This window comes from Molothrus aeneus, chromosome 8 (genome assembly GCF_037042795.1).
Source record: "Molothrus aeneus isolate 106 chromosome 8, BPBGC_Maene_1.0, whole genome shotgun sequence".
In the NCBI taxonomy this organism is placed as follows: Eukaryota; Metazoa; Chordata; class Aves; order Passeriformes; family Icteridae; genus Molothrus; species Molothrus aeneus.
The window spans coordinates 6,320,633-6,348,549 of NC_089653.1; the positions used below are offsets into that span (position 1 = coordinate 6,320,633).

The 27,917-nt window shown below is 43.8% G+C and overlaps 1 protein-coding gene across 2 annotated transcripts in view; it reads left to right on the forward strand.

The window, feature by feature from the left end:
* The window catches only part of JMJD1C (jumonji domain containing 1C), a 159,632-nt gene that overhangs the window by 90,629 nt on the left and 41,086 nt on the right, over window positions 1-27,917 (forward strand). For both annotated transcript variants that reach the window (XM_066554271.1, XM_066554272.1), the window contains exon 3: window positions 12,622-12,735. In XM_066554271.1, coding sequence (XP_066410368.1) covers window positions 12,622-12,735 — 114 coding nt within the window. The remainder of the gene's footprint in view (window positions 1-12,621; window positions 12,736-27,917) is intronic.

Below are 27,917 nucleotides of genomic sequence, written 5' to 3' on the forward strand. Positions count from 1 at the left end.
AAGGCACTGGGTCCAAAATGAGTAATTCTCTCCCTCCGTGGATGGCCTATGGGAATCCATAGACAGCCAGCTAGAAAGCCTAAAGAACTGCCAAATGGGGTTTCTGCTTTTCTGGAGACAGTGCAAGTAGAAAAGGAGGAAGGAGTAGAAGTTGCAGCCTTTTAACTATTCACCATCCCTGGACCACCCTCTTCATCCCCAGTTCAGAGTATGCTGCAGACTGAATGTGCTTATTCTGCAGCTCTTACTGTGTCTGCCAAACAGTGAAATGCACTGCTCTCAGTAACAGGGAGTAAATGTAGACCACGAGGAGTGGCCCTGAGGAGTCTTTTGCTTCTCAGAAACTGAATCCAAATTTATATACAACAACTTTATTCACATGATAACATGAAGTAGGTATTCCCCTCGTTCAGCTTCATGACGTGTTCTTTTTAAATACTGCTCTCAGTTCTTGATGTTTTTTCAGTGTTTTTCTTCTTCACCTTCTGTGTGTTTTTGAGGGTTTTGTTATTGCAAATAGCTCCAAACAGGAGCTTCTCTCTAACATATCCAGCTCTGTTTCAAGAGGCAGTTCCACTCTCTGAACTGGGTTGTCCCAGCCTACTACTCAAGCGACCATTTTATAGCATAGTGTCAATACGTTGCACACCCTGGGTGTGGTGTCAGGCATGTAGGGAGCATTGGATGTTACAAGAGTCCTGTGGGGCTACAGGAATGGAAAATACCAGCACTGCTGCGTGCTCACCACTGCTGTAAGAGGAAGTGATGCCTGCAGTGAGGCTCCCTCAGAACCGCACCCTGACTCGCCTCCAGTGGAGCCAGTGGCTTCTTTCCAGGAGGAGTCCCTGGACCAAAGGGCCTGCCAGCATCCTGAGCCATCAAGAAATCTCAACTTCAGTGGGAAGCTGAGCTTTCTGTGGTGAGGATGCTCCCAAGTTGTTCTGGTAAAGAGCAAGCAGAAAAAAATGCAAAATAAAATACAGTCCATTTAAAAGACAGGAAGATGACTAAGCTGGTGAATAAGATGCTCTAGACAAAGGACAGGGAGTGGCAGGGCAGAGGAGCTGAAAAAACAGCAGAATTGGGGAAAAAAAACCCCAGTGTTCTGGAAATTCAAGTTAACAAATACGTAGGGGATAAGATGGAAAAAGGTGAGGCAGGTATTTAGGTTCTGGGTAATAAGAACAGAAAGGGACCTTATGAAAGCTAGATCTGGGTGACTCAGGAAGCAAGATGAGCTTCTGAGAGGCAGTTGGGAATGTAGTCTGAGAGGAACAGGAAATAGTAGGAGGGTGAAAGGTGGACTCCTGTTCTGTAATGGATCTCAATTAGTGGGAAGAATGAGAGCGACACGACAGTGCTGCTGAATCAGAAGAGCAGAAATGCAGTGGATGTTTAGAAGCCTGAAGCTGATTTTCTTACTAAGGTTGTTTTTCTGAAGGTGAGGCTGGAAGGAGGCCAGGTAAATGAATGTTACACTCAGTAAGTTATAGGGGAAAAGGATGCAAGAACATTGTGAATGTTGCTGATAGGACTGGAAGAAGAAAGAAAAGCCAAGAAATGAGTTGGATGGAGTTTGGCATCACTGTGATGGAAGCAAGAAGGTTGAAAAAGCATGAATACTGCAAAACATGGATGGCACCCAAGTTGAAAAGGGTTTGATGAATATTGCAGACAGTGTGGGTAAGAACATTATGAACTTGAAGCTGTTGTGCTTTATGAACTTGAAGCTGTTGTGCTTGCTTTGTAGAAGACAGAATCTATCCCAAGGTTAATGAATGTTATGGCACATTACCACGACAATTGAAAACTCACATGAAAGTCCAGAATTCCCTTGTCCAAATGAGTTGTACAACAAGCACAGAATGAAAAGGGTTCCTTTCTGCACAGAGTTAACATCAGAGTGTGAGTCAAGGGCAGATGACACACAGAGACAGGAGGTGGGAAATAGAAGGCATTACTTATGAGGGAAGATGAGGCTTCCATCAAGCAGTGCCCAAGCCATTGTCAAGGTTTCAGAGGTCAATCCAGCAGGCAGAGTTTCAAGGAGAAAATGGAAAGATGTCAGTGAATCATCTTTGCTAGTGTTGTCAGTAAATTGTTCCTGAAATTGGTAAATGAGTGATACCAGGATTGGAAGGTGCTGTGTCGGGAAGTGCAGTGTGATGTAATGGGGCTGCTGGGGGAAGAAGGAATGCAAAGAGTGGCTGGGAGTGTTTGTGACAGCATTTTGTATGGTCTGAACATGTGTGCATTTATTAAGGCCAGAAGGAAATCCAGAATGAATATAGGCTGGTGCTCTCAACTATGGGGATGGGTAGAAAAATGTGTTTTATAAGCTTTATTAGAAAGACCTGCACTCAGAAGTGAGAGAGAGCAGGTCACACATAAGGTGACATTGATGTTACTCAATTTGAGTGAGTGGCAAGGGTCCCAGCATTTTGGATCATTTAATGAGGGAAGGGGGATTAGGAAAATGCAAGTCTTTTACAGTGATGCTGGGCTTAAAATGAGACATCCACAAAGTGATGCCTGAGAGACTGCTCAATATTTTGTGTTTGAACATAAATCTGGAGTTAGAGCACTGTCCAGCAAATAAGAAAACTCATACAATTCTATTGACTACAATGATGATGATTTTTTTTTTAAGGCCATGCATCTGGTTTTTCTTTTATCACAATTATTGGTCTCCTGTTGCAGCAGGGACCCAGATCACTAACAGGACTTATTCCCACAGTTGCGTTAACAGTACTGGCATGATGAAGTAGATGGGGATGAAGTAATGGGGAAAATTGCACAGTCATGTTGATGCATGCAGCATTAAACCCCATGATGCCTGCCCAGGGAAGGACAAAATTGGTTTTAAAAGTAAATTGAAAACATTAAAAAGATAGACACCATATTTTAAATTGGATTAATTTGAAATATACTGTAAAATCAGTTAGCACTGATCTGGAGTGTATTAACTGTACTGTTGCATATGTTCCTTCATGTACACTCTTGTCCTCAGCTTCTCAATTTTGAAAAATTACTAAAGATAGCCTGGTGAAGTTTTTGCATGTCTGATTTGCCCACCTCAATAACCAAAAAAGGAGAGTTAAATGAAGAATTTGCCAAATGAACTGGCACCTGAATGCTAGTTACTGCATTTCTCCTGTTGCCGTTCCAGTAGTAATGATTGTTTCACACACATTAATTTCTCCTTTGGACTTTGGCTTCTGCACTTAAGTACAGGGTCTGAACTCGATGGGTTGCACAAATGCATAATGGGAAAGTTAATTTCTCCACTAACATGAGGCTGACCGTAGCTCTGCCCTGACACTGCATTATTTCTGCAGGAAATATCTGCAGGACTATCACTATGAAACGGTTCTGCTTGCTAAGCAAATGTGGAGCAGCACAGACAGGAAGAAGATAAGTAGAAAAAAATGCTAATTTAAATACTGAAGACCGATTTAACTAACCTTCATTTGTTTTAAAGTTCAAATATTTACTCATTTGCAATATTTGCATGTGCTCTTTCCTGGCCCGCAGCACTGCGCACGTGGGTTTCCCTGGCTCGGTGTGAAGAAGGAGCAGGGTTTGCAGTTCAGGGGGGTCTCCCCCTGCAAGAAACCCGAGGGGGTCCCGGCAGAGCCCCGATCCGTGCGCGCTGCCGCTCCCCTGCAGCCGGAGCGGCATTCCCGGTGGCCGGAGCTCCCAGCAGGGCGGTGGCACAGGGCCCGGCGCTGGCTGCCGGCCAGCCCGCAAGTGCGAGGGCTGCAGCTGCCACCGGGCCCTGCCGAAAAACCTGCCAGGCCCCTCGAGGGGAAAAATAGCAGGGGAAAAAAAAGAGCAGCTCTTGCACAACTGTGCCAGCACAACCTTCCGCCTCAAAGCAAACAAAAAACAAACTGAAAACGTCCAGCGGAGGACGGCAAAACCATCCACCACCTGGAATTTTTCATGCAGTCACTAAAAATACAAAACCTGCAGTATTGCTGTCCTCACATGCGTGGCCTGAGCCTGGGCTGGGCTGCAGCACACCGGGGAAGTTACAACTGCGATTTTAGGAAGGGAATGTTTGCATTTTTCCGTTGATTTTCATGATTATCTGTAGTTCTAGTGATTATCTGCAAAATAGGGCACGCTGTGTTACCAGTAATACATGTATCCTGTGGCAGTGAGCCAAGGCAGTAATTGAAGGTCAGGGATTGTTTGTTGAGTGCAGTTCAGTGTGCTGCCTGATTCCATAGGGGACTGGCAGTGCCAAAGAACAAAGGCAGCTCTGTTCTGCAAGCTTATAGTATGGCTTGTTTGACAGAGCTCAGGCCCAATTGTGAGAAGAAGCAAACAGTAGTGGAAAACAGTGCTAAAATAACGTGACTACTAAATAAGCCTTTCTAAAGTGTAGTAGTTTGCAAATGTCAAAACCAGACTTGGATAGACACTAATTTTAAAAATTCTTATTTAAAAATTTACCTTTACGTGGCAAATCTGTGTTTTGTTAAGAACATACACATATAAATTGTAGTAAATTTTCTAAGTAGTAATGATGTAAATGTCATTTTATGTTGTCTTAGTCTACTTAACATTAACAATTATACCAGTAGCAATTTCCTTGGGTTTTTTTAACTTCCAGAAGGTGTTTTACCACTTAGTGGATTTTTCCTGAGGATGTCTTTGAGTGAAACTCTTGGAAATAAGAGTTGCTGAGTTAGTACTCCGTGCATAGCTGGTGCAACATGAGAATTTTTTAGCAAAATCCCTCTGTGGTAATGAATTGGTGTGCTGGGCTGGGTATTAATATTCTTTGTTACTAAGTCGCCATCTATTAATAAAGCTTTGTCCAAACAGGCAAACTTGCCTGTCCTCCAGACTGTCTTGTGATTTGTATTTTAATAGTGTCTGTCTTGGATATTATTAAGGATTGCCTGCTTTGACAGTTGCACTACATACCACCCAGCTATCACAGCACCATTAGTTCAAGAGTAGCATGAAGTATGTTGAGCTCTGTAATAGGCATTTTTCATTTGTTTGCCCTTCCTGAAATAGCTGCTAAGTGTCTGGGCTCTTAAGAGAAATGGTAAAACAAAACCTAAAGGTGTATGAGAAAGAGGGGAATCTAGTGGTGGAAGTAGTGTGCCTTTGGGATGCTCAGTACTTCTTGGAGGTAATCTAAAATGTGCTTTAAAAGTTAAATTGAAGATCATACAAGTACAGAATTAAGTTTTGGAAAAATACTTTATTGATTACTTGGCAGTCTGAGTTCCAAGATATTTTCTTGTGTCGGATATTACTGATAGGTCAAGTTTTATTTCTTAGTGGTGATGAGGCCTCTGAAGGACCAAGTCTGTGAAAGACTGTCCTGCCCACTTTACAAGTGGCCCTGTTGCTGTTGGGTGGAGGATAACAAGGCACACTTCCAATCTAAAGGGGGAACAGCAAACTGCAGCCCCAAACCTGGGATAAGGCTGCATTTCAGTCTTTGCTACTGCATGACCTCTCTCAGTACTGGTGAAAGCGACTGAGGTGTTATTCCCCCCTACCCAGTGAGAGGTGGTCTGGAGAAAAAGGAAGTGAAAGGAAATGAGGTCAGAATGGTGTCACTAAGATGTTTAGTTTTTTTCTCCAGAGATAAGGCAGTGCAGCCCTACCAAGGCATGGCTGGGGCAGAAGGTGTGTTGTGGGGGAACCAAGGAGGTTAGTGAGTGGTGTTCTGCTGGTGGTGAGCCCTGAGTGAATCTGGTGAGGGGCTGTGGCAGGGGTGCCAGAAACCAGAGGAGCAACTGTCCAGTCTGGGTGGTCAGGAATAGATGGAGGCTGCTCAAGGCACTGCTGCCTCCCCGCAGCCTTGCTGCCATATAAGGCTGCCCAGCTGCCTTGAGCCAGCCTGGATGGAAGACCACTTAAAAAGGAAAATCAATACCATAAACTGTCTCTGCTAGTGTCCTTTCCAAGTGAAATCCAGGAGCCTTGCAGTTACGTGGTTTGAGCACAGGCCGGGTAGTGTACAAACACCAGGTAGCCTGGTTCCTGTCCTTGCTTGTGTGCTGTTATGGAAGAAAACCAGTTTGCTGGAGAAAAGCCTGTGGTGGGTAGAAAACCTTCCAGTTCAACTTTAATGTTTAGCTGTACCTAAGTATTTTATTTCAGAGCTTAGTATGTTATAGCATTCCAGTACACCTTTAAGCTTACATCATTTGGAATAATTCAAGATGAGAACAGAGATGTAGTCATGCATTGATTTCCCATTATTCTCATACTTTCTTGGCAAATGACAAGCCTTGTATTTTTTCTGTGAAGTGAAAAATGTACAGCTGTTTATGTTTAAAGAGATTGGGGAAAACAAATGTCTCTATTGCAACCTCCCTTGTGATTATTTTTTCTTTTTTTTTTTTCCTTACTATCCATGTTTATGTATGTGAGCTAAGCTCAAGGAGTATATTACAGGTGTTTTTGCTAAATTTCTCTCTGGAAATAATTTTCTCATTAGGAAGTGTCCCCTGAACCTTTTCCCCCTGGACTATTCAGTTGAAGTTTCCATGTAAACTGTAAACAACTAGTTAGTGGCACTGGCAAGTGTGAAAACACGTTTGTTTTTTGTTTGGTTGGGGTTTTTTTTTTTGGGGGGGGGTGTTGGGTGGGGGGTCGTCACGGAGAAAATAGGTTATATACTAAAAATGAGGAAATTGTACTTGAGGTTTTCCGCGAGTCCCCGGGCTGAGTCCCCGCTGAGCACTGTGCGCTGTTGGTGAAGCTTTTGGGCGGCGCAGGGGGGAGCGGAGCCGCCCACCGCCCTCTGCTCCGGCTGCTCCTGGAACCAAACCAGGCACTGAGCTCATGCCTGACCCGCCCTTCCTCTTTATTGCCTTTTTTTTCCCCCTCGGTTGAATGTGGACGAGCTGCAGCCCTCGCTGCTAACTTTGCAGAGCCCACCCGCGGGAGGGATGGAGAGCAGCTTTCCAAGGCCGGGCTCAGCTTCGCGGCGGGAGGAAGCACCGAGGCTGTAGACGAAGTTCGAGGTTGCGGCGCGGAGCAGCGGCAGCAGGAGGCTCCGGGCCCCCGGGTGCCTCGGCCGCGCTCCCGAGCCACGACCACACGTGTCCCGGGACTCCGCCCCCGCGGGACGTGGCCGCGGGCCGCGCCTGCCGAGCGCCGCCTCTTCCCGCGGCGTGCTCTCCTCGCCCGACGCTCAGCTCGGTGCTTCCCCGCCCGGCTCCTCCCGCCCCGGCACCGCGCACTGCGCGCCCGCCCTTATGTAAGCGGCGGCATCGGCAGCGCGCCATGACCCAGCAGCGGGGACGCGCCGGGGCCTCCGCAGAGCGCACAGCTGCGCGATAGTCCGCGCCGGCCCCACAAAGGGCGGGCGGTGAGTCGTCGTCGTCCTCCTCCCCGCCGCCTCCTCCTCCGGCCCCGCAGTCTCCGCCCCCGGCGCGGCCGCCCGGCCCGACCCGGAAGCGGCGCGGTGAGAACCATTTTCCTTGTGAGTTCAAAGGCGGAGGCGGGCGCGGAGGTCCCGCGGGCTGGGCCGCCGGGCGAGGTGCGTACCGGCCGACGGGGCGGGGGGAGTGGGACAATCCGCCGCTGTCGTTCGGGGGGCCGAGGGGCGCCTCCGCGCCTTCCCCCGCGGGATACGTACCCGCGCGGACACTTTAACTTTGCGACGGGCGCCTTTGTTTGCCCTCCGAGGCTGCTGGGGCGGAACGGGCCGCGCCCCCGGCCCGCGGGGCTGTCGCGGCCCTCGGCCCCTCTCCGTCCTATCCTTGCGGAGCGCGGAGCGGCGCACGTGACGAACGGGCTCCCGCGGGGGCGCGCGCGGCGCGGCACGCGGCCGGCGACGGCGGCTTTGTGCGCGGCCCGGCGGGGACGAGAGCGCGGCGAGCCCGGGACAGCGTGAGTACCGGGCACCTCCTGCGCCCGCGGAGGCGCGCAGGGCGGCCTGCGCCCCTCGGGAAACGGGAGAAAAGGAGTTCGGAAAAAAAAAAAAAGAGGTTTTGTGTTTTGTTGGTTTGGTTTTTTTTTTTTTTTTTTTTTTGCTTTCTTCGGTTAAGTTTATGCCGTTGAGGCGGGGTGCGGGAGCGGCAGGACTCGGTGCCGGCCGTTAACGGCGCGGAGGCTGCCGTTAGAGCAGCCGTGGGCGCCGTTGGTGCGCCCTGCCATGCGGCAGCTCCGGCGGGCAGCGGGCCCGGCTGGCGCTGCCTTCTCCCCGCGTCCCGACGGGTACTTCCTTCTGCCCCCCCCGCCGAAGGGCTGCGGGAGTTCCGCCCGGAATAACGCCTTGGCTGGAAACGGCCGCTTCCGTAGGGATTGCAGGCAGGGTAATCCGCGAATGAGGAAACCCCGTGCTCGATACTAACGTCAGACCTGCTTTACTGATTGTCCGCTCTTTCCACTCGGTAATTCTGCCTTTGAGTACAAACCATGGCAACAAACGGGCGTTGGAAGAGAGCTACAGCTGTTTCGAATGATTAAGTGTCATAAAGAAATGGTGCCGATGTTTGCGCTACTGCAGACTAAACAGCAAGGTTAGAGAACAATATGTGGAAAAGTTTACTGAATAGCATGTAAAAATTAGGTTTAATTGATCTTTTCAATTTTTGTGCTTTAAAGAGGAAGAAGTATAGAATGTAGACGTTTTAGTGCAAGAATAGCTTTCTAAATTACGTTATTAGCTCTTTAAAAGTCTGTTTGGCTTAGGGCATGAATTCCTCTAGAAAGATTTTTTTAAAGAGGGTCACTGCGGTAGGTGTGCATTGTAGGATGTGCTTTTGTGGTGTGGGGAGCAGGCTTGCGGCACAGAGTGCCCAGCTAAGCAGGCTGTGAGCTCCAGCCAGGCAGCTGAGGCAGTGCTACGTGCGGGATGAGCTGGGCAGCAGCTGCGAGCTCAGCTGTAACCCGAGCATTTGCTGCATTGAGCCTTCTGGGTGTCACAGCCTGGCAGCGCCCAGGCTGCAGCAGTCGAGGTGCAGCAGCTTCTGGAGCCCTGGCCAGTGCCAGGGAGCTCCCTGCTCGATGCTGGAGGTACATTACCACCACTCCAGCTGTTTAATTGCACTAGGCAGAGGTAGAAATGCACTGTGTGCTTGCTTGCTACTGCTTCCTTGGGAAAGTGGGTCCTGTGATTGCTATGGGGGTTTTGGAAAGGTAAATAAAGAGATGACTTGTGTTATTGGGCATAAGAAAACGCTGTCACTGGGTAATTTGCTGTATTGGTATTTGGTGAATGCTGTTGAATGGTTTTGTGATTGTTTGCTGTGAAGTGATGCTAATTTATGTCTTCTGAAAAATTATTGGAATTTCCAGAAGATCCAGAATCCAGTTTTCAGACTCAGTGCTGTGCCAGCTGCCTCTTGTAGGCAGGTTATTTCTGGCATGAGCCGGGCTAAAACCATGGCGAGGGGCAGAGTAAGAAACACCCTTTATTCAGCATCAGGGAACTTGTTAGCAAAGGAGCTAAAGAGAGAGAGAGAGAGAGTGTGTGTGTGTGTGTGTGTATTCATGGAGCTCCCTTTGGCTAAGCAGGGAAATCTGGTGGGGGGGGAAAGCGGGATTTATTTCTTTTTTTTTTTTAAGCGTCTAGTTAGAATAGTGGTAAAGCCAGATGTCACTTAAAATTGAGTGCTTGAGTCCTCTGCTCAGTTGTGGTCTTTGAGGAATTGGGTTAACATATAAAACTTCTTTTACAAGCTACAGGTTTGAAAGGGAGATTTTAATTTACAGAGGTTTAGCTTTTCCTGATTTCTGCCAGTATGCTTGGTTGTCCTTAAAGTTGTTCTCCACTTTGGGAATGGAAAGAGGGAGCATCTGCAAGGAGCTTTTCCTCTGAAAATCTGCAAGGAACTTCTTGGACCTTTTTATATATATTTTCATGTCGTTACATGCCTCATATGCTTACCTCTAATAGCTGACTCTTGCCTGCTGTGCTCTCAGTCTGTCTTTGGGCATGTATGATATGTAGTGTGAAATTCAGTTATGTCTTCCATTTAAAATTTTTCAAATCCCTAACCTATCCCAGGTTGGGTGTCTCCTTGGTGGCCTGCCTATCTCGTGGAACTGATGGAGTCTGGACTTTGCTTTTCCAAGAAGGCGTTTACTTAAGGGTGGTGTTTTGTTGTTGATAGTGGCAATGTTTCTTGATGTGCAGCTGAGTGGCTATCCGCATAAGAGGAGGTGTGTGACATGGCATGGTTTTGCTTTATTTATTTACATATTTTTCCTCTGTGCTTGTGGGATAGCCTGCATCCTCCCTCCACATGAGTATTTTGGGGGCGTTGACCTGTCTAGAGGCATAGATCTATGAAAGTAAGGGAGAAGGCATTACGTTTCTCTTCTCAGAATAATCACACAGATCTATATTTGGAGCTAGTTCTTTTAATACCACTAGGAAGATAAACCAGTGGCTCACATGTACCTTAATCTGTAGTGTTGTCTGAATCCTGAATGATAACTGCAAGGCACATTCCACACAGTTTCGTTTTAGCTGATGATTTGGTACGTCCTGTTGTTTGTAGTCGGAAACTCATTTATTGACCTGAATAATAGCTTAGAAAGTTAGAAAGAAGGCCCTGTGGGAAAAGTAGAACAGTGTGAAGGAAGACATGGGGGCAGTTAAAGAGCTGAAGGACTACAACATTGGCTTTTTCAAAGAAAAATCTGCTTGTGAGTTTGTACACTCAACACTTTGCAATTTCACGATGCGAACTCCACCCTCTCTTAACCATTAGCAATACAAGATCCATTATAGGAAAGTGATGTAAGAGCAAAGGCCCTTTCTTAGCTATTAGAGGTTAAATAATTATTTACTATTTGGACTCTGTAGTTGGAATATTATCATATACTCTTGCTCCTCCAGCCCTTTTGTCTAGTTACCTGTTGGTGGAGAGGTTTGGCTTTTTTTCCTTCCTTGTCTGAGAAAGAGTAGCAGCTGAAGTGAAACCTTAAATAAAATGGAAACAAGAATGCTGTGCATTCAGTCGGAGCGTTTGTGGAGTTTGATAGGTTTATTAGAAAGTATAATGTATCTCCCATGAAGAATTCTCTCATTTGTTTAGTAAGTGCCAGAGCTGAAGCTCCAGAGACACTTGGGTTATATTTAGCCTAATCTCGAGGCAACACCTTTGAAAGTAGGTAATGAAGCCTGATAAAACCTTGAGTGCTCTCTTAGGAGCTGCCTGCAGACTGGCTGAGGGCAGGTCACTGGCTCTGCTGCTGCCCTGCTTAGTGGCTTTTGTCAAGTTATGGATTGCTTCGTGCCTCAGTTTCCCCATCTGTAAATAGGTCGTGGTGATCCTGCCTTCCCTTGTAAGTACTTGGGGTCTCTTGCTGCAGGATGTTGCATGTGAGCTGCTATAGCAGCATTTTATAGATGTTGGTAACGTTTGCACAGTGCTCCATGTGGTTTGACCTGCCCTTGTTTCTCCTCTTTGTCTTTTTCTCCTGCATTTTAAATTTAGAATCGGTCTCAAAGGGCTTTTTTCTTTTCCTGTTTTCCCTCATTATTATTTTTGCGTCCTGTAAAATAACTTTCCTCTTATTTTTTTTCTGTCCCTCCATGTTTTTTCCCCTAGCATCCTGCATGCTCTTTCTGCCAGTCATTTCTTTTGTTCACAGATGTCTTCCTCTTGCTGTTCCTGTCTGTCCTCAGAGCAGCATTTCTCTCCCCTCCATCCGCTGGGATTTCCTTTTCACCTGACTCATCCCCAGTAGGTACATCCCCGCTCGGCTGGGCTCTCCTTGTGCTTCTGTTCCAGGAAACCCAGCCAGCAGGGAAGGCTTTGCCTGCTTGTCCCCTCTCAGGGGAGCTCACTGGAGCCATGGCGCCCTCCCTGCTGCATCCTGCTGTGTGTGCCTGCATGAGGGCAGGGGCTTTGGGCAAAGGCTGTGCCCGGGTGTCGAGGAGCCTCTGGCTCCCTGCTGCCTTTTCTCTGTGCCTGGCTTTTGCAGCAGAGCTGGGAGGTTCCTCGCTTCCTCCAGCAGCGAGGGTGGGCAGCACCTTGTTGCTTCTCCACCCAGGGGTGGGTGGGGAGGCTCCCGGCCCTGCTGCGAGCTGCCCGTGCCCGGCGCTCCGGGCCCGGGGCCGCTGCGGGCTCGCTCGGGGGCGGTGTGCCGGAGCAGCCGGCTGCTGCTGCAGGGAGGAGCGGCTGCGGGGGCGGCAGGAGCAGAGTCAGAACAGTTCAGAGATGGGCAGGGAAATGAGATGCTTGACTTGAGGCAAGGTGAACGATTTCAGAACAGGAAGCGGGGGGAGGGATTTCTCTGCAGTCTGCTTCCACTTGAGCTGTCCTTAGTATAATCACTGCTGTGCTAGCTGGTCCTGCAGGCAGGGAGAGAGGAGCTGCGGGCTGAGCTCTGTGTTTAGGATGGAATGGTGCTCCTGTACTTTGAGCTTCTGTGGTAAACAATCTTGCTCAAGCATAGTGAAGGAAAGGAAGAATGTATGGTGTAGTTCTCTTTTCTGGCTGGTTTTCCAACAACGGCACAAAGGAAAAAACGACAGAACACAAAATTCTCCTTTCTTGTATAATTAGTAACTGTTATTTAATTTTAATGGAAAAATACATCAGTATTTATACAGTTTTGGGGGTTTGATATGCTGAGGGGTTTTTTCAGTTGCCTGATTTACTCTTTTTTCCTTGACAGACATTCAAGCCCTTGGTTGGAAAAAGTGTATACAATTCAATTACTGCAGTAGAATTCCTTGTGGACAAACAGCTGGATTTCGTAACTGAAGATAGTGCCTTTCAGCCCTATCAGGTAAGAAATTTGACTAGTGTATGAATACTATCCATTTGATTTATTTCAAAGCCATGATTTTACTATTGTTTAAGTGCATTTATATGTTCAAGTTCTCTGTTACAGGAACAATTTCCTATTGGTTATTAGCAGAGATTGTTCCTTGTTCTGTGAAAGGTTATATTGGGTACTCCATTATTCTAGTTAATCTGATCATGTCAAGGTGTGTACTGTGCCACGAATACTACTGTAGCACGTTCAGATAAAATACCTGACCCCTTTAAAGGTTAACCAGTACCATTAGTTGTGGAGCAGATAGAAGATAGTATCCCTCCTTCTGAAGCTTTCATTTTCAGGTCTTTGCATGATTACAGTGATATTCCACTTACTGATTTTTGGTTCTCTTGGAAAATAAATAACAGAAAATGTTAATATCTTAAAAAAGAAACACTCTTCTTACTGTTGCCTGCTAAAATTTCCAGTATCCTTGATTTTAATGCCTCTCCATTAATTAGAAACACATTATTATATTAACGTGTGTGTATTTAAAGAACAAGAGAATTAGTGATTCCCTCCCTTGCTGCTTCAGAAGAAGGTCTAAAAAAATCTCTTCTATGACAAATAGAAAAATACTTGATACTTCAATTTGTGCTGAACTGATTGCAATTACAATAGCCATAAATTCTTCCTTATGGCTTGGATGGTACACTGTGGTGTTACAGAAATAGTACTCAGAGGCTTGGAATAACAGATGGCCCTGAATAAATGCTATGTAATTTTGTCCTGACACCCCTTCTTCCCTCCTGCTTCACCAAGATGTTTTTTTTTTCCCAGTGCCAAATACAGAGCTAGAAAAAGAGAGTGGCTGAGAGAGAATCCTAGGGAAAGGAGAGGGAGGTTCAGTTCGTGGAAGGGCTGGTGCTTTTGTGTGCCTGTGGTAGGGAAGCCAAACGAGTTGAGCATTTCTCACCAGGGTGAGGTTACATGTTATGACTCGAGCTGCTGGAACAGTTTGGCTGTGCCGCAGACAGCAGCTCCCACTCTCAGACCCTGCCTTCAGTCCTCTAAAGCAGCACAGCCTTGATTTTGGAGCAGGGAGGGGGGCACGGCGCGGGGGAGAAGCCTGGGATGTTGATGAGCTGAGCTGGATTAGCCCGGGGTGCAGGCAGTGCTGCGGCTTCCTGCACGGAGGGGGTCAGGATGACGCAACACGGAGCGGGATATCCTCCTTTGGCAGCAGCGACCTCTTCAATCAGCTGAGCCGTGGAGTGTAAATTCACCCTCCGAGGCCAGGCGCAACCTTCCCGATTCGTTTTACAAAGCAAATACTGGGGCTGCTGTCTGTCCTTTGCCTGAAATCTGTCAAGATCATGTGTCTGGTAATGCTCATTCCAGTAACAGTAATCGATCTCCTTTTGGCAGTGGATCATTTCTGATCTGAACAAAGCAAACTGAGCATAGGAGGACTGCCTTTTGTTAAACAATGCCATTGCCAGGCAGTGACATTGTGATGTTCTATCCATTTTAGGCCCTCCAAAGAATATTAACTGATAAAGCATTAGACTTGGAAGCTCCTTAATTTGGGAAGGTGCATTCAGGTTGAAGGTGCAATTTTTTAAAATATGTCATACTGTCTTGATCAGTAATATGAAATTAGCAGTGTTGACGACTTCACTTCTCAAAGACGTATTCACCAAAAATTGCTACAAAGCAGTAGCTTGTCAAAAATAGTTCCAGACACAAGCCTGTTCTCCTTAACTGTTGGCCTCTATTTTTGATACATAGAGGGCATTTCTGTGTTAGATCAGGCTCTTTCCTCCTCTCATGGAGCAAATAGTTACCTATTGAAACCTGAGATGAGGGCTGTTGATGATCTGTATCCATCATGAGTAGTTTGGCGACAAGATACTTAAATTGTTTATTTTAATATTACAAGAAGTTTCCTGACAGAGATTCCTCTAAGTACCAAGGCACCCAGAATTTGCATTTTAACTGGATATTGCTTGGATATTGACTGCAGTAGCATAAAACAGCATTGTGCTCACTGATGAATAGTGCAAAGATTTCTTTATTTGAATGGTTATAAAAAGCTTGAGAAATGTTTTTCATAGGAATTTCTCTTTGCAGGGCTGGCAATATCTCAGTGCCAAGTTTCACAAGTTAATTGTACAGATAAGAGCTTTACTGAATGATAATGTCTTCAAGAGAATAGAAACTATATGTACTAACAGTATGTTAGACAGAAATATTAGCTTTATTACTGAGACTTTTTTCTGCTCAAAGATAACTCAAGTGGGAGGATTGTTTCTATTCCTTTTGCATGCTGTTTTCTGTTAATGGTAGAAATCACATTCCTGGCATTAGTCACTTAATGTTAGGTAGTTTGTGCTTGTATTTTTTTTCTGGAAGATCTCCCTTTTCTTTGCCATAATACCAGATCCTAGATAAATCTTTGGTAAACTTCCTGTTAGTATGTCCTTTTCAAAAAAATGGTAGTTCTGCTCCCTTGTTTATTCTGGAATAGCATTGATCTGCTTGTGAACAGAAGATAGAACTGAGGAATCATTCTTTGCAGGGATGAGTTAACTTTGAGTCTTCTGAAACGTGTTTAGTTTTTTGTTCAAGCTCTCATGGCTGCACATTTTCAATATGAAGTCCTTAGAGACCATGTTGACCTAAACACTTTTTTATTGCATTTTGCTGTTAGTGCCTAAAATTCCAGCATCTTCCTGCCAAAACAAACAAAGTTTGAATTTGTGTGGGAAGACTCCATTTCTCTTCAGATATAATTCTTAACTACTGACTAATTTTTCCCATCATTACATGGACTCATAATACTGGTAATGGGCAGCAGAGGAGTATTTGGTATGAATTCTGCTCACATCAGTTCTGATCAAGAAACAGTGGTGTTTCACATAACTCTTGGGCCAAAAGGCTTCATGAATAAGGTGCTGCTGTCCAGTGTAAAGGTGACAACTGCTTAAAGCAGAGAAAACAGCACACTTGGCATCCTTTCAGACTTGGCAGGAAAAACAAAGTTTGAGTAGGCAAAGAACTAAATTACTGTCGTTACCAGAAGTGGTTCTTCCAGAACAAGATTAAAGAGACTTTGGCAGGACTTCTGGGGAATCGTGACCCATGCATTCCCATGCCATGTCTGCTCTTTGCATAAATAAACATGTTTCAATTGTTAGGAGATTCAGTGACCTTGCTAAGGGCTAGATGAATATCATTATTAAAAGTAGGGTATGCTGCTGCATTATGTGAGCCCACTTCCATGTCTTCACAAGGTTTGCTATACCAACTGTAACACTTGCCAGTGAATTTGTTCTTTACTGCTAAATGTGCGTGTGGTTCTTCTTTCGCCTTTTGTGTACTGCTTAGAATCCTGCTCTTCTCTTGAGAACTTGCTTGGATTCTGTATGTGTGGTGCCTTAAACACTAACCTACAACTTGTTTCCTGTGGCTTTTATCTCTCTTGCTTCATGGAGGATGTAAACTATATTATTCTTTATGTGAAACTTGTGTATGACTGAGTGACTCATTCATTAATGTGGGATGGTCAGACCATTTAGTCATGTAGTGCTTTTTATGGTGGTGACAAGGGGATCTTGAGGATAAAGCAGATGTGAAGGTTTGCTGTGGTACTTTGCTTAGCAATGGAATGAAAATTCTGTGCTTTGTAAGAAATAGACATAAAGTTTACAACTTTTTGATATTTTTTATATTAAATTTGTATCTGTAGGAAGTTTAGTCTTGAAATGGACATGTAGATTAGGTCCTTAAAGTGAATTCTACTTTGCATTCATAATATCATGTATGTTCTGTGTTTAAAAATTCACTAGTGTAGTAAGTTTAATAATGGCTCTTGGTATAGTATGAAAATGAACATTTCTTCCAAAAAGCTGTTTTAAGGAAAAATTAACAGTTAAGTGTACACATACAAGTGTGACCTCAATCAGGTACTTTGAACTGAAGAGGTTTTCTGTAATAAGTTATTTGTACTGTTCTCTGACATCTCTGTGTGTCTGTTTTGTGGTACACATATTAAGTTAGGCAGCAGCAAAGCTAATCATGCCTTAATTTGTTTAAGCACTGTCGTTTACTTGAAGGACTATAGATGGGGATGTGAAGCATTAAAGCCCAGCATATGGTATGTGTGACCTCATCAGAGTGGTGTTTTTGTCTGGCTGGTGTTTGGCAGTGCCCGTCACAGACACTGTTGGGCTGAAGTGTGTGATTCTGCTGTTGCTGGCTGAAGCAGCTGGAGTCAACTGCATTATACTTTGGACAAGCAAATGAAGAATAACAAAAAGTGTTTTATATTTTGGTTTTTTTCATAGTAAAATAGGCTTGTGGAAATATCTGGAAAGGCTCTGCTTTGCCTGAAGCAGTGAGTGCATTTCAGCTGTGTCTGGGTTGGGCAGAGCAAGCGTGCATGATTGATTATATACTTCCAAATATGTACAGACTGTGTGTGATAATGTATTTCCAAAGGATTCCTGAGCACACAGCACTGGAGCAAATGTGCACAGTGGAGGCAGGACAGAATTCAAATGAAGTTCCTTCACAATCATTAAATGTCCTGCAAAGGGTATTTTGCCACTCAGGGAGGAAAGTAGAAGGGTGCACAGTCTTTCAAAAGTCCTCTTGTTTATTTGGTTTAAAGAAAAAAAAACTTGCAAAGAATGAATATTTATAGTGAAATCTCTCTTCAGGCCTCACACTCTCCTTCAGAACTTTTTTTATTTTCTGGAAGACAAGCTTGGTTGCTTTAGTGTTTCAAAATGGTACAGTCTGCCTGTCTACCTCAGTGCTGAAGGTTGCAGATGTAAAGATAGGGCAATGAGAAATCCCCGTGGGAGGTGTTGCATGAACAGTGATAGGCACCTGTACTTTGCTCTTTTTCTAAATGTGTGTGGCACATCTGAATGCTGGCAGGTCAAATGTCTAACACGCCTTAAAGATTGTTGAAATAATAAACTTTCTCACTAATCATGAAGTAGGTACATCAGATACAGGAGCTAATATACACTTATCTTGATCTATTACAAATTCAAGTCATATATGCCATTAAGAAAGACTTGAGTGAAGGGCCATGGCCAACACCACTGCTCTGCTTTTCTGTTCGTTATGGGCAGACATTGGATATTTCAGACCTGGATGCCTTTGGGTTCTGTGACTTGTTTGCTTGTAGGAGTAAGTAAGCTGGGCTTGTATAGTAATGACATGTGCACATAAAAAATTCTTTAAACATCTTGAAACAGGGATAAAATAGTATTTTTCTGTCTGTATTTTAAGCACCCCATAATTATATGTGCACTCATCTTTCAAACTTCTTACTTTAGGCTTCAGGCTTAAAAATAACTACTGCAGCCGAAAATTGCTTTTCCCATAAACTTTTACCTCCACTGATGGGCAGGCAGGAGCTTTTTGGGGTTGGTCCCACCCTTTGAGGTTGCCAGAAGCAGCTCGGGAGCTCCGGGTGCCGGCCACAGAACCTCTGTGCTCCCCTCCTGCTTTTGGTTCCTCCACAGACAACCCAGGCACACACAGCTTTCTGCATCTTGAACTCCGCTCAGTGTTGTGCTGCAGAGCTGTCTCCATTCTTTCCCATGTCTCTGGACCACCCATAAGGAGTCCAGCTGGCTTCCCTGGCAGCCTTGTAAAGAGGATGGTCTAAACAGCTCGTTACCGACACTTGGACTTGAAGTGCTGGGCTCCAGCATGTGGGGAAGCACAAAGCTGGTCTAGCTAGAAGTGGGTCAGATGACTCACAGCACTCCTCACTCCCAGCAACACGTGCAGGACAGGAGAGTTTCATCCCAGCTCACAAAAGGAGAGGAATGAGGGAGGAGGGGTTGGCACCCTCCATTTGCAGAGTCAGAGGGACGAGTACATCATCTGCCCTAAGCCTGTATTTGTGCTTCTCTTTGAAGAAGAGCTTCTTGTTTGAGAACCTCCTCGTTTTCTCAGAAGAGATGGAATAAAATGGCGCCTTTCTGTTTTACCTTGATCTGGTAAGAACTCCAGTCACTTTTTTTGTCTCTCAGCAAGGTCTGGCTCAGGAGTGGAGTTCTTCAGATTTGAGAAGCCTTAGGGAAGTGAGCAGTGTGCAGGGGAGGCCATCAGTCACAGGAAGGTGACACAGTAGTGTGACTGCACCAGTTCAGGTGGAGCTGCTGAAGCTGTGGCAAGGTACACAAGGAGCAATGGGGAAAGAGTTGGAAGGTCCTTGGGATAAACTGAGGTTACTACAATGCAGATGACACTCAGATCCATAGGAAAACAGTTCTCCTTCCTTTGTCATATTCTTCCTACAATTTCTGAAAAAACCAGTTCAATGATTTGATTTCATTAATCCTACTCTAGGAGGTAGTATTTAAGTAAGTAATTAAAAGACTGGATTTCAGAATGGAAGAGATAGAAAAAACCTGCTTCTTCTTTGAAAGTGAATATTAAATCCTTTTACTAAAGTATTTTGGTACTTCTGAAAGGCCATGCTTGGGATTACTGAGTTTAAAAATCCATCCAGTGTTTCTGGGTAAAAATTTCCTGTGTTTGATCACAAGTGATTACTTTTTCAGCAGTAAAAATCCATGGAAAATATCTCTCAGTAGTAAGTGAAGGAAGCCTTATTCTTGGTTCTGTGTCCTTAAAATTTCTGTTTCATCTATTAAAAATGAAAGTTTAAAGTATTTCTCTTATGTGGTGGTCCTGACCAGCCCTGCTTCTGTAATCCAGACTCAGAGTCAGCTCCTAGGGAAGTCTGTTTCACATTATAACCAGTTGCTGCTTTGCCCCTGTGTTCCTGGTTTCCCAAGCTGCTCTTTGTTGGGATTGGGAATCCTTGGTGCTTTATGGATCCCAGAAGTGTGAATGCAAGTAAACTCTGCAGTGTTGCATGGGAGTTTGTACCCAGAGCAGGAAGAGAGTAGGCATTCCTGCATTTCAGGTAGGGGCAAACTTGAGTTTCATGAAAATGTGTTCTTTCCCAAATGAAGCCTTATCTTGAAATGATAACACAACAGCTCGTTTGGTGAAGTGCTCATGGGTTTGTTTGCTTTCCTTCCTCCCTTTGATACAATGTCCCTTTGTTCTGGCTGCAGCTCTAGATATTTTTCTTACAGAGTGTGTTTTTGAAATTACACTAATAGAAGTAATAATTTGTAGTCTGGGGTTACTGCTTCACGGGAGCTGCTCCACAGCCTTCAGCGAGCTACAGTTAGTAGGGGTTGAGAGCTATAGCAGTTTCAGGTCTGTGTACCTAATTCTTTTTCCAGGCCAGACATCTGGGGAGAAACTCAAGTAATTTTATACCAACTTGAAGTTTTAGAATTAAAACCAAGTATGAATCTTGCTATTTTCTTAGATGTTGGAATAACTTTACCAAGGGCTTGCGGAGGACTTGATGCACAAAGCATTATTTATTTTTAACTGTATACTAGTAATTACAGTTATAAAGTCCTTTTACTACTATTGTTTGTAAATACTGAAACCCCCCCTTTAATCTAGCAAACATTTCCTGTCTTTTGAATGGAATTAAAGTTAACTATTCCCTTTCTTCCCCTGTAACCTCCTCTACTTGAGTGTATCTGCTAGTATTATTGAGGGTAGTATTTTAATGGTTTTGCTGAGCAAATGAGTTTTAATCATAGTAATTTCTGTGCATGTCACTAATCATTACATTTTTTGTGATTTTAGTTGTGAATTTTAAACATGCAGTTTAGAAATTATATTTCAAGCATAGAGGCAGGGGTTTTACCCCATTTGAATGTTTTCTTCCCTTTTATTGTCTTATCACCATGTCACACCATTTTGGTATATGGGAGATAAAATCAGGTTAAAGCAGGTTTCAGAATGCATAAGACTTGGTGTCTGAATTATGGTGCTTGACAGGCTTGAGGTTTTTTTTTTCTTCTTTTTTTTTTCCTTCCCCAAGTGATGTAGTTCAATTTTGAATTATGTCTTCAATAGGAATTTTTTGGTTCTACATGCTAGGAGATTTGTCTGTGAAAAAATATGGTGAAATAGAAGATGATTGTATCAATTTTAAACTCTGAATGACTTACCTAAGTTTACCCCAGGGAATTTATTGCAGCAATAACTGAAACATCCCTGTTTTCTGATTAGCAGTTTAATCTTTCCTCTCTGCAAGACTGTTATTCATCAGTTCTATAAAAGACATATCCACTGCTTTCTCTAGAGTTGCAGAGAGCTGTAGTGTTAATCCAGCTATGATATATGTCCTAGCTGGTCATATCTGTTATTTATAGGGAAAATTCCTAAAAAGGCTCCAACAGGTCATGATGGAGTTCTCTACAGGAAAAAAAAGATAGTGCTGCTTTAAATCCTGTTAGAAATTAACTTTGAAAAGTTCTCTGCAACTAAAGTGGTACTTTTAAAATGTGAGAAAAATGAGCTTTATTTTGATCTACTTGCATAATACGAGCATGTGGGCCAACATGTATGTATTTTTGTATTACAAGAAACACATTATCAAATAAATACACTTAATAATGAAATAAATTATAATAATGAAATTTAAAATAATGAAAATAAAACATTAATGTAATTCAGTGGACTAAAACATGCTGGGATTCAAGAACATTTGGATGGTATCTGATGTATTTTTTTTCTGCCTTAAAAAAAAAGTTTAAATATTTTTATTGTTTGTAGGGATTTGTCTTCTGCCCATAATCATCATGAGTTACAGAGAAGAGGAGTTGGAAAGTTGTATGTTGGCAGAGTTCCTATTTGGTAAATAGGATTGAGGTTATCTGCAGGAGAGACCAGGTAGCTGTGTGATTGCTGTTGGTAATCTATGCTGGTGGTAGTTCAAATTCCAGAGCAGGGAGTCATTCACAAGAGGGATACACTGATGAATATCTCTAGGAGGTGGTGTTGATTCTAGGATCTGTCATCACACTGGCACGTATTGGACAGTTTTCTGCAGTTTTCTTCTGCAGAACTGGATTGAGAGGCCTTTGCTGTTCAGTAAGCTCTCAGCAGTCTTGTCAAGGAATCTGGTGTTGCTGAGTAATGCAGCTGCTAAAGGATTTGGTGGAGGTGACTGCTGTGAGCTGAGAGATGACCTGTGGTCAGTCATTTTCTGTGGTGGTGGTGGTGGTACACAGCCTTCCAGCTGCCACTGATAACCCCTGCTGTCCCTCAAGCAAGGAGCATGTGTCTCTGGTAAAGTGGTCAGTGTCTGAGCAGGCCTCTTGTCTTGGCTTGATCTCTGGTTGCCCACTAGTCCAGACAACTGGTGATCCACAGAATGTGCTTTCTTTTTAGCTTAAAGATGCTGACATCCATACAGCTTGTCCATCAGCTGATGTGATTTGGGTCTTGTTGAATACCTCCTGAAAGCTGTTCACAATTCACAGGGTGTCTGGTTCTCAGTTTAAATTTTAATATCAATGTACAAAAGAGATTTCTGCAATCTTCTTACTTAGCAGGTCTCCTTGTTAGCATCAACTTCACTCTGCTAATTGCTTGCTTCAGGGAAATGTCTGCACTTTGAGGTTTCTTTTCCCATAGTGGCAGTGAGTTGCTTAGTGACTCAAAGGCTGTTCCAGTATTGCCACATGACTGAGTGGCTTAGGACCAGTACTCCCTCCCTGTTTCTCTTGCAATTAGAAAAAACAAAATGCCAAATCAGTACAAGTTGCATATTGCTGAGATGGTGGTGATAAAAACGTGGAGCCTGCCCTGAGGAAGCGGAAGGAAATATGATTCAGTGGAAAATGAAAGAAAAGCAAATGTGTGGCTGTGTCAGCAAAATAGGAGAGAAGGTGGACATGGAGTAGTGTACATTTGACCTTTATTTGTCTGTATGTGGAGAATATAAGTAGTACAAACGGTCACCACAGTGTTCTAGGTGGAAGCTGAAAGCCCCTCTGTTTTGTGCATAGGAGCCACTTTTTTTGGGAGGTCTTAAGATGCTAGAAGATTCCTGTCTTTGGGGGAAGAGTTTGCTTTTCTGACCCAGATTGTCCTTCCTAGCTGCTCAGAGAGAGAGAAAGTAACATAATTCATGGGCATAACGGTCATCAATTTTTTTAATCTCTATTTTCAAGTGCAAGACTATTGTAGATGTCACTAGAGCAGTTTTTAGGCCAGTTTTTGACAATACTTGTCTAGCCCAGGTTTGGTTTTGGTTATCCATTGGTTGTTGCTTACTTTCCTTCCGGATGTTCATCCTGTCCATGTTCATGTTTCCCCTCTGCCTTCCCACACCAGATTGTCATCTACAGATAGACGAATAATAAACTGACTTGTAAAATTTAAGTTTTCCACGATGCTAATTTCACCTGAGGTATTGATAGTTTTATAGGAAGGCAAATACCTCTGTTGATTTTTGTGTTAGTAAGTTAAAATCACGGAGAATATTAGACTACAAGTCAGATTTCCCCCCCCGTATATTTATGTTCCTAATGTTAGTATACCAGTTATGCTTCCAGAATTGAACAAATCAGTGTGATGATGCATCTTCAAGCCTGAAATCAGGACTTGAAGAAGTGTATGTAGCCCTGATCCCTTGGTTCTCAAACCTGATAATTAAAATTTTAAAATCAGTTTCAACTCCTGAGGTAAAATGAGGAAAGGAGTAGGAGTGTGTGGGGAGGAGTATTATGCATAGGGAAGAGTGGGGAGCAGCAGAAAAATCGTTGATAGCTTTTCCTGAGAAATGTTAACTTTACTGACAGTTGGAAAATCACTATATTTGTATTCTCATCTTTTTTCCCCTTGTAATTTTAACTTCCTACTTACAGAAACATAGTCATTGCTGTTACACACTGAAAATAACCCCTAATCTTTAAATGTTTGTGGTCTGAACTATCTATAACCATTTGTCCTTGGAGCAGTGCATTCAGAGCCCCTTGCTGGGTGGGGATTAGTTATCCCCGTTGTCTGTCCTGGCCCCTGCGTGCAGGGCGAGCGTCACTGCCCAGCCCTCATGCGGGGCCGTGCCTCTGCGCACGTGGAAGCAGGGCTGACCTCGGCTCGACTTTGTTTCTGCTTTAGGGGTCAGGGTTGTGCCTTCAAGCTTGACTTAACTGGTTCAGATGTAGCCCAGCAGCTGCTGGGTTTGAATGAGGTAAATTGTGACTGTGCGCTCAGAACAGCAGAAAATAGGTCAAGTGTGGGTTGGGTTTACATAGAAAGCGCTCGCGTCGCCTCCTAAGCCTAAGCCTCTTCTCTCAGCTCAGACAAAGCCGTTTAAGGTAAACTGGGAAGTTCCAATCTCCCCAGAAAACTTTCTAGCCTTTCTAGCTTTCCAGCCTTGGTGTCTGTGGGTGGTGTTGCCCCGGATGAGGAGCGTGGAGCAGGAGGGAGGTTGCCCTGCTGGGCTCCGTGGGTTCCCAGAGCCATCCCCTCTGCTGTGCCTGGCTGACCTCCTGGCCAGCAGCTGCACTGCCCTGGCAGCTGGGGTAGCCTTTCACTTGTCAGAGAGAAATCAGGAATATTCTGCTAACCAGTGGTTTATGCGTGCTGAGTGTCTAGGAGGAAGCTGCAGGAGATCTGTATTTAGACTCATCTAAATTTGGTCATTTCCCTCCTCAGTTCTGGTGTGGTCTGTGTTGCAGCCGCAGTGCCTGCCTGGTAATACCCTCAGGGGTGTCAGTTGCTGCCAGTTTTTCTGTGTTTTAGTTAGATTCTTATCTTCTGCCACTGAAAAAAGTCTGGTAGCAGGGCAGAGGGATTCTACCAGTTCATAGGTGATGTTCTTGTTATGATATTTGGTATTCTGCCTGTCTGCATTTTGTGTGTTTTTTCTCACTCTGATGTCAAGTAGGACAATGTTAAGATTGAAGGTTTGTTAAAAATTACTGTCAGAGAAAGAAATTACAGATCAGTGATTTAATCAGTATGTCAGGTGACATAATCAGTGAAAGATGAAAGAAAAGGATTTTGCTGGTTATCAAGAAATGAAAATGAGAGAGTTGTACAGGCCTGCTTTCAAATGAGGGGTAAAAATTGGCATGAATGTGTTTGAGGCTGGGTGCAGGTACAATACTTAATCTTTTTTATGGAAGAAAATAATCAAAAATTGGCATTAGGGGACTAGTATAAATTTCAGCCATTTAGATTTTGAGAAGTGCTTTTTGCTGCTACTGTTCTGCTCTCTAAAGACTTGTGGCAATCAGTAGGGAAGTGTTGGCTTGTTTTCACACTGCAGTTCTCATACCTAATTTCTATGCAGCTGAAGTTCAGTGCAGTTGTACAAATGACTTGCTGCAAAAGGAAAAAAAAGGGTTGGGGTCTGATTTTATAGAAGCTAATATTCACTTAGAAAACAAGAACAACACTGAGGGTTCGGGACACTGAGGTTTTCTTTTGCACTGTTTGAATTTAAATGTTGTCCCTCTACCATTAAACTCCTGACAAAATACTTATTTCAGTGTGTAGTGCACACTGTGTAAACATTGTAAGCAGGACTGTCAAGTTGGTTATGTACTAGTTTTCATCTAATTCGTGTCCTAAATTATCAGAAAACCTCTAAGCAGCCAGAGGAAGCTATAGTTAATTAAGCCACAGATGGTGAGGACTAATGTGGCGTTGACCTTTGCGAGGACTGCAAAATCTACTTAGTCTTTCTCTGGAAAACACTAGCTGAAATGAGTTCCTACTGATATTAGAGAGATGTCCTTGATGCATGAAGCCAAATGCAGAGACACCATGACCAAGGAAGGAGGTTTCCCAAACGAAGGTTTGCAGGTTCCTAACGTGTGATGTGTGTTGAGATGTAGTCCTCAGCGCTCTGATTTAAGCCTTTTTAATGCCAAAAGCCACTATTTTTGTAGGACTGGCTTACCTGGAATGCATATTGTCAGTTCTCCTTCTCTTCTTCACTGACAGTGGAGAGTTGACAGCTCACTGGAGCGTGTGCACTGTCCCATAAGCAGCATGCAGGCTGTGTGACTGGGGCTAGGAGCAGCTACTGGAATCCACTTCTTTGTTCCTCTTTGCTCCAGGGTTTCATCTCTCCATGAACTCATTTCTGCCTCCCAAGCTTCTGAATGATGACTTGGAAGTGTATTTTAAAATGCTGAGGAAATTGTTGCTGCAGTAGTTTGGGTCTTGTGGGAGGAGGTAGCTGTGGAAATAAGTTGGCCTTCCTAGCACAGTCATACCTGGCTGCCCAAAATGCAAAAGGAACTTCTGGTCATTTGAGCCTTTCAGAGCACTTTGTATGGTCTTTGGGCAATGGGCAGGTTCAGCACATCTGGGGATAGCTCTCAGTGTCTTGGACAATATTTTTTTGTGGATGGAGAGCAAGGAGGAGAATTCTCATTGGGATTTTGACTTGTTTTTCTGTGGGTACTCTCTTGAAATTCCTGTTTGATCTCAAGGGAATTTTGACGCATGGCAAGTGATCTAAGCACTGGTTCACCTGGGACTCTGAATGATAAATTATTTTTAGTTATTTTATTATGACTGAATAAACTCTTTGAAAATGCTTCTCTGAACAGGACTTTCTCCTTCCTGGTTAGAGCAGTGTGATACCTTAACCTGATGATATGGTCTATGGTTTCAACCTGCTTGTTTGTATCGTTTTGCACAAGGATAAAGAACAGATAAACTCAGAAAAGCACAGCATCTTTTTTGATACTTGGGGAAAAATTTCATTCTCTGTTCATCTCAGAACTTCCCTGGAGTCGAACACATCCCCAGCAGGTGACAATGATCACCTAGAGAGACATGCAGCTGACCCAGTTCTATGGATAATTAAGCATAAAGTCCAGTCCACTGGAAGTGAATTCATTCCTCTTTTGATCTAGAAAGAAGGAAGAATATCAGCAAAGATGTGAAAAACTAGTCACAGATTGGCAAGCTGCTGATAGTCACATTTCCTCATGTGACTGTTTTCCAGAAGGGCAGGAGAGGTTATCTCAACCATATTTTTCTAGCCTATAGGTGTTTTGTCTCCTTCCCAGAGTTGCATCTAGTCATTTGTGGAGCAAGAGGCACTGCCACTTGAAGTACATAAAGAGAGCCTCCTCCAGTAGACTTGAAGAAGAATATAACAGTCCCCTTTATTTGATTTGCATCCTGATTTGCATAAGGATTTCAAACCAGTACTAACATCCTTCTGGAGGAGATATTCCAGGACTTGTGGAAAAACTAGTTTAGGAGAGGGTACCATAACTTCTGTTTGTAAAACTACTTTCAAATGAGGAAAAGTCTGGAGGAAAATCCTGCAGGGCATTTAAATCTTCTGGAGGTTAGTCTGTCAATCATGCTGCATCTGCTAAGAAGAGGAATACTGAGGGTTACAATTGCCAAGGTTCAAATCTGTAGACAGTAATTGTTCCTTGAGCAATATAAACACAGGGTAAGGAAAAGGACTGGGAACTGCAGAGTCACATGCTTGTCTTCAGTGTTAAACTGGGGAAGAGACTGCAAGTCATCAGCCTTACCTGTTGTCCTCTCCCTGCTTTTGCCAGAGTTTGTGATGTGTGCTGAGACTGTGTGGTTAAGGCCACTGCTTTATAGTTTTAACACATTATGCAGTTAACTTCCTGTGTTTTAGATATTCATATTTAAGACTACAGGTGGAAAAAGGTAAGTCATGACACACACATATTTTCGTAGATACATGTACACAAAATAGCAGAATTTTTGAAATTACAGAAACTTCTCTGTTAGTATCTTCTGCCCTACCCTGTGATTGATGTGTTAAATGTGTATTGTGTGTATATTTAGAAACTCTGGGCTCTCTTTCATATCATGCACATAATCCCAGTCACAACTGCATGCAGTTTGTGTAATGGGTCTTTGACCTAACTTGTGCCTTTTGGAGCTTATCTTTGAGCTCATCTTTCTCCAAGGGTGAGGAGATAAATACAAAATGGACTTTGCAGTCTCCTTTTCTGTATGTTCACAGGGAGCACTCTCAGCCAAGCATGCTGATGTCATGCATCTGAACAGGAGGTAGAGGTTCAAATGTACAATATATAGGATGGACAGTATCTTCAGTGTCAAGTTCAAAGAAGGCCAAGATGCTTAGGAAGGAAGTGAAATCTTAAGAAAAAAAGCACCAATGTGTGTTGCCTTCAAAAGTGGCTTAAGATGACACAGAAACTCAAAAACTTTGTGTCAAGAACTCATGAAAATAGTATAATCTTAATAGTAACAGGTTTGATTTCATGGTACTTAATCAATGTGTATAATCTCCAAATGAGGATACAAGT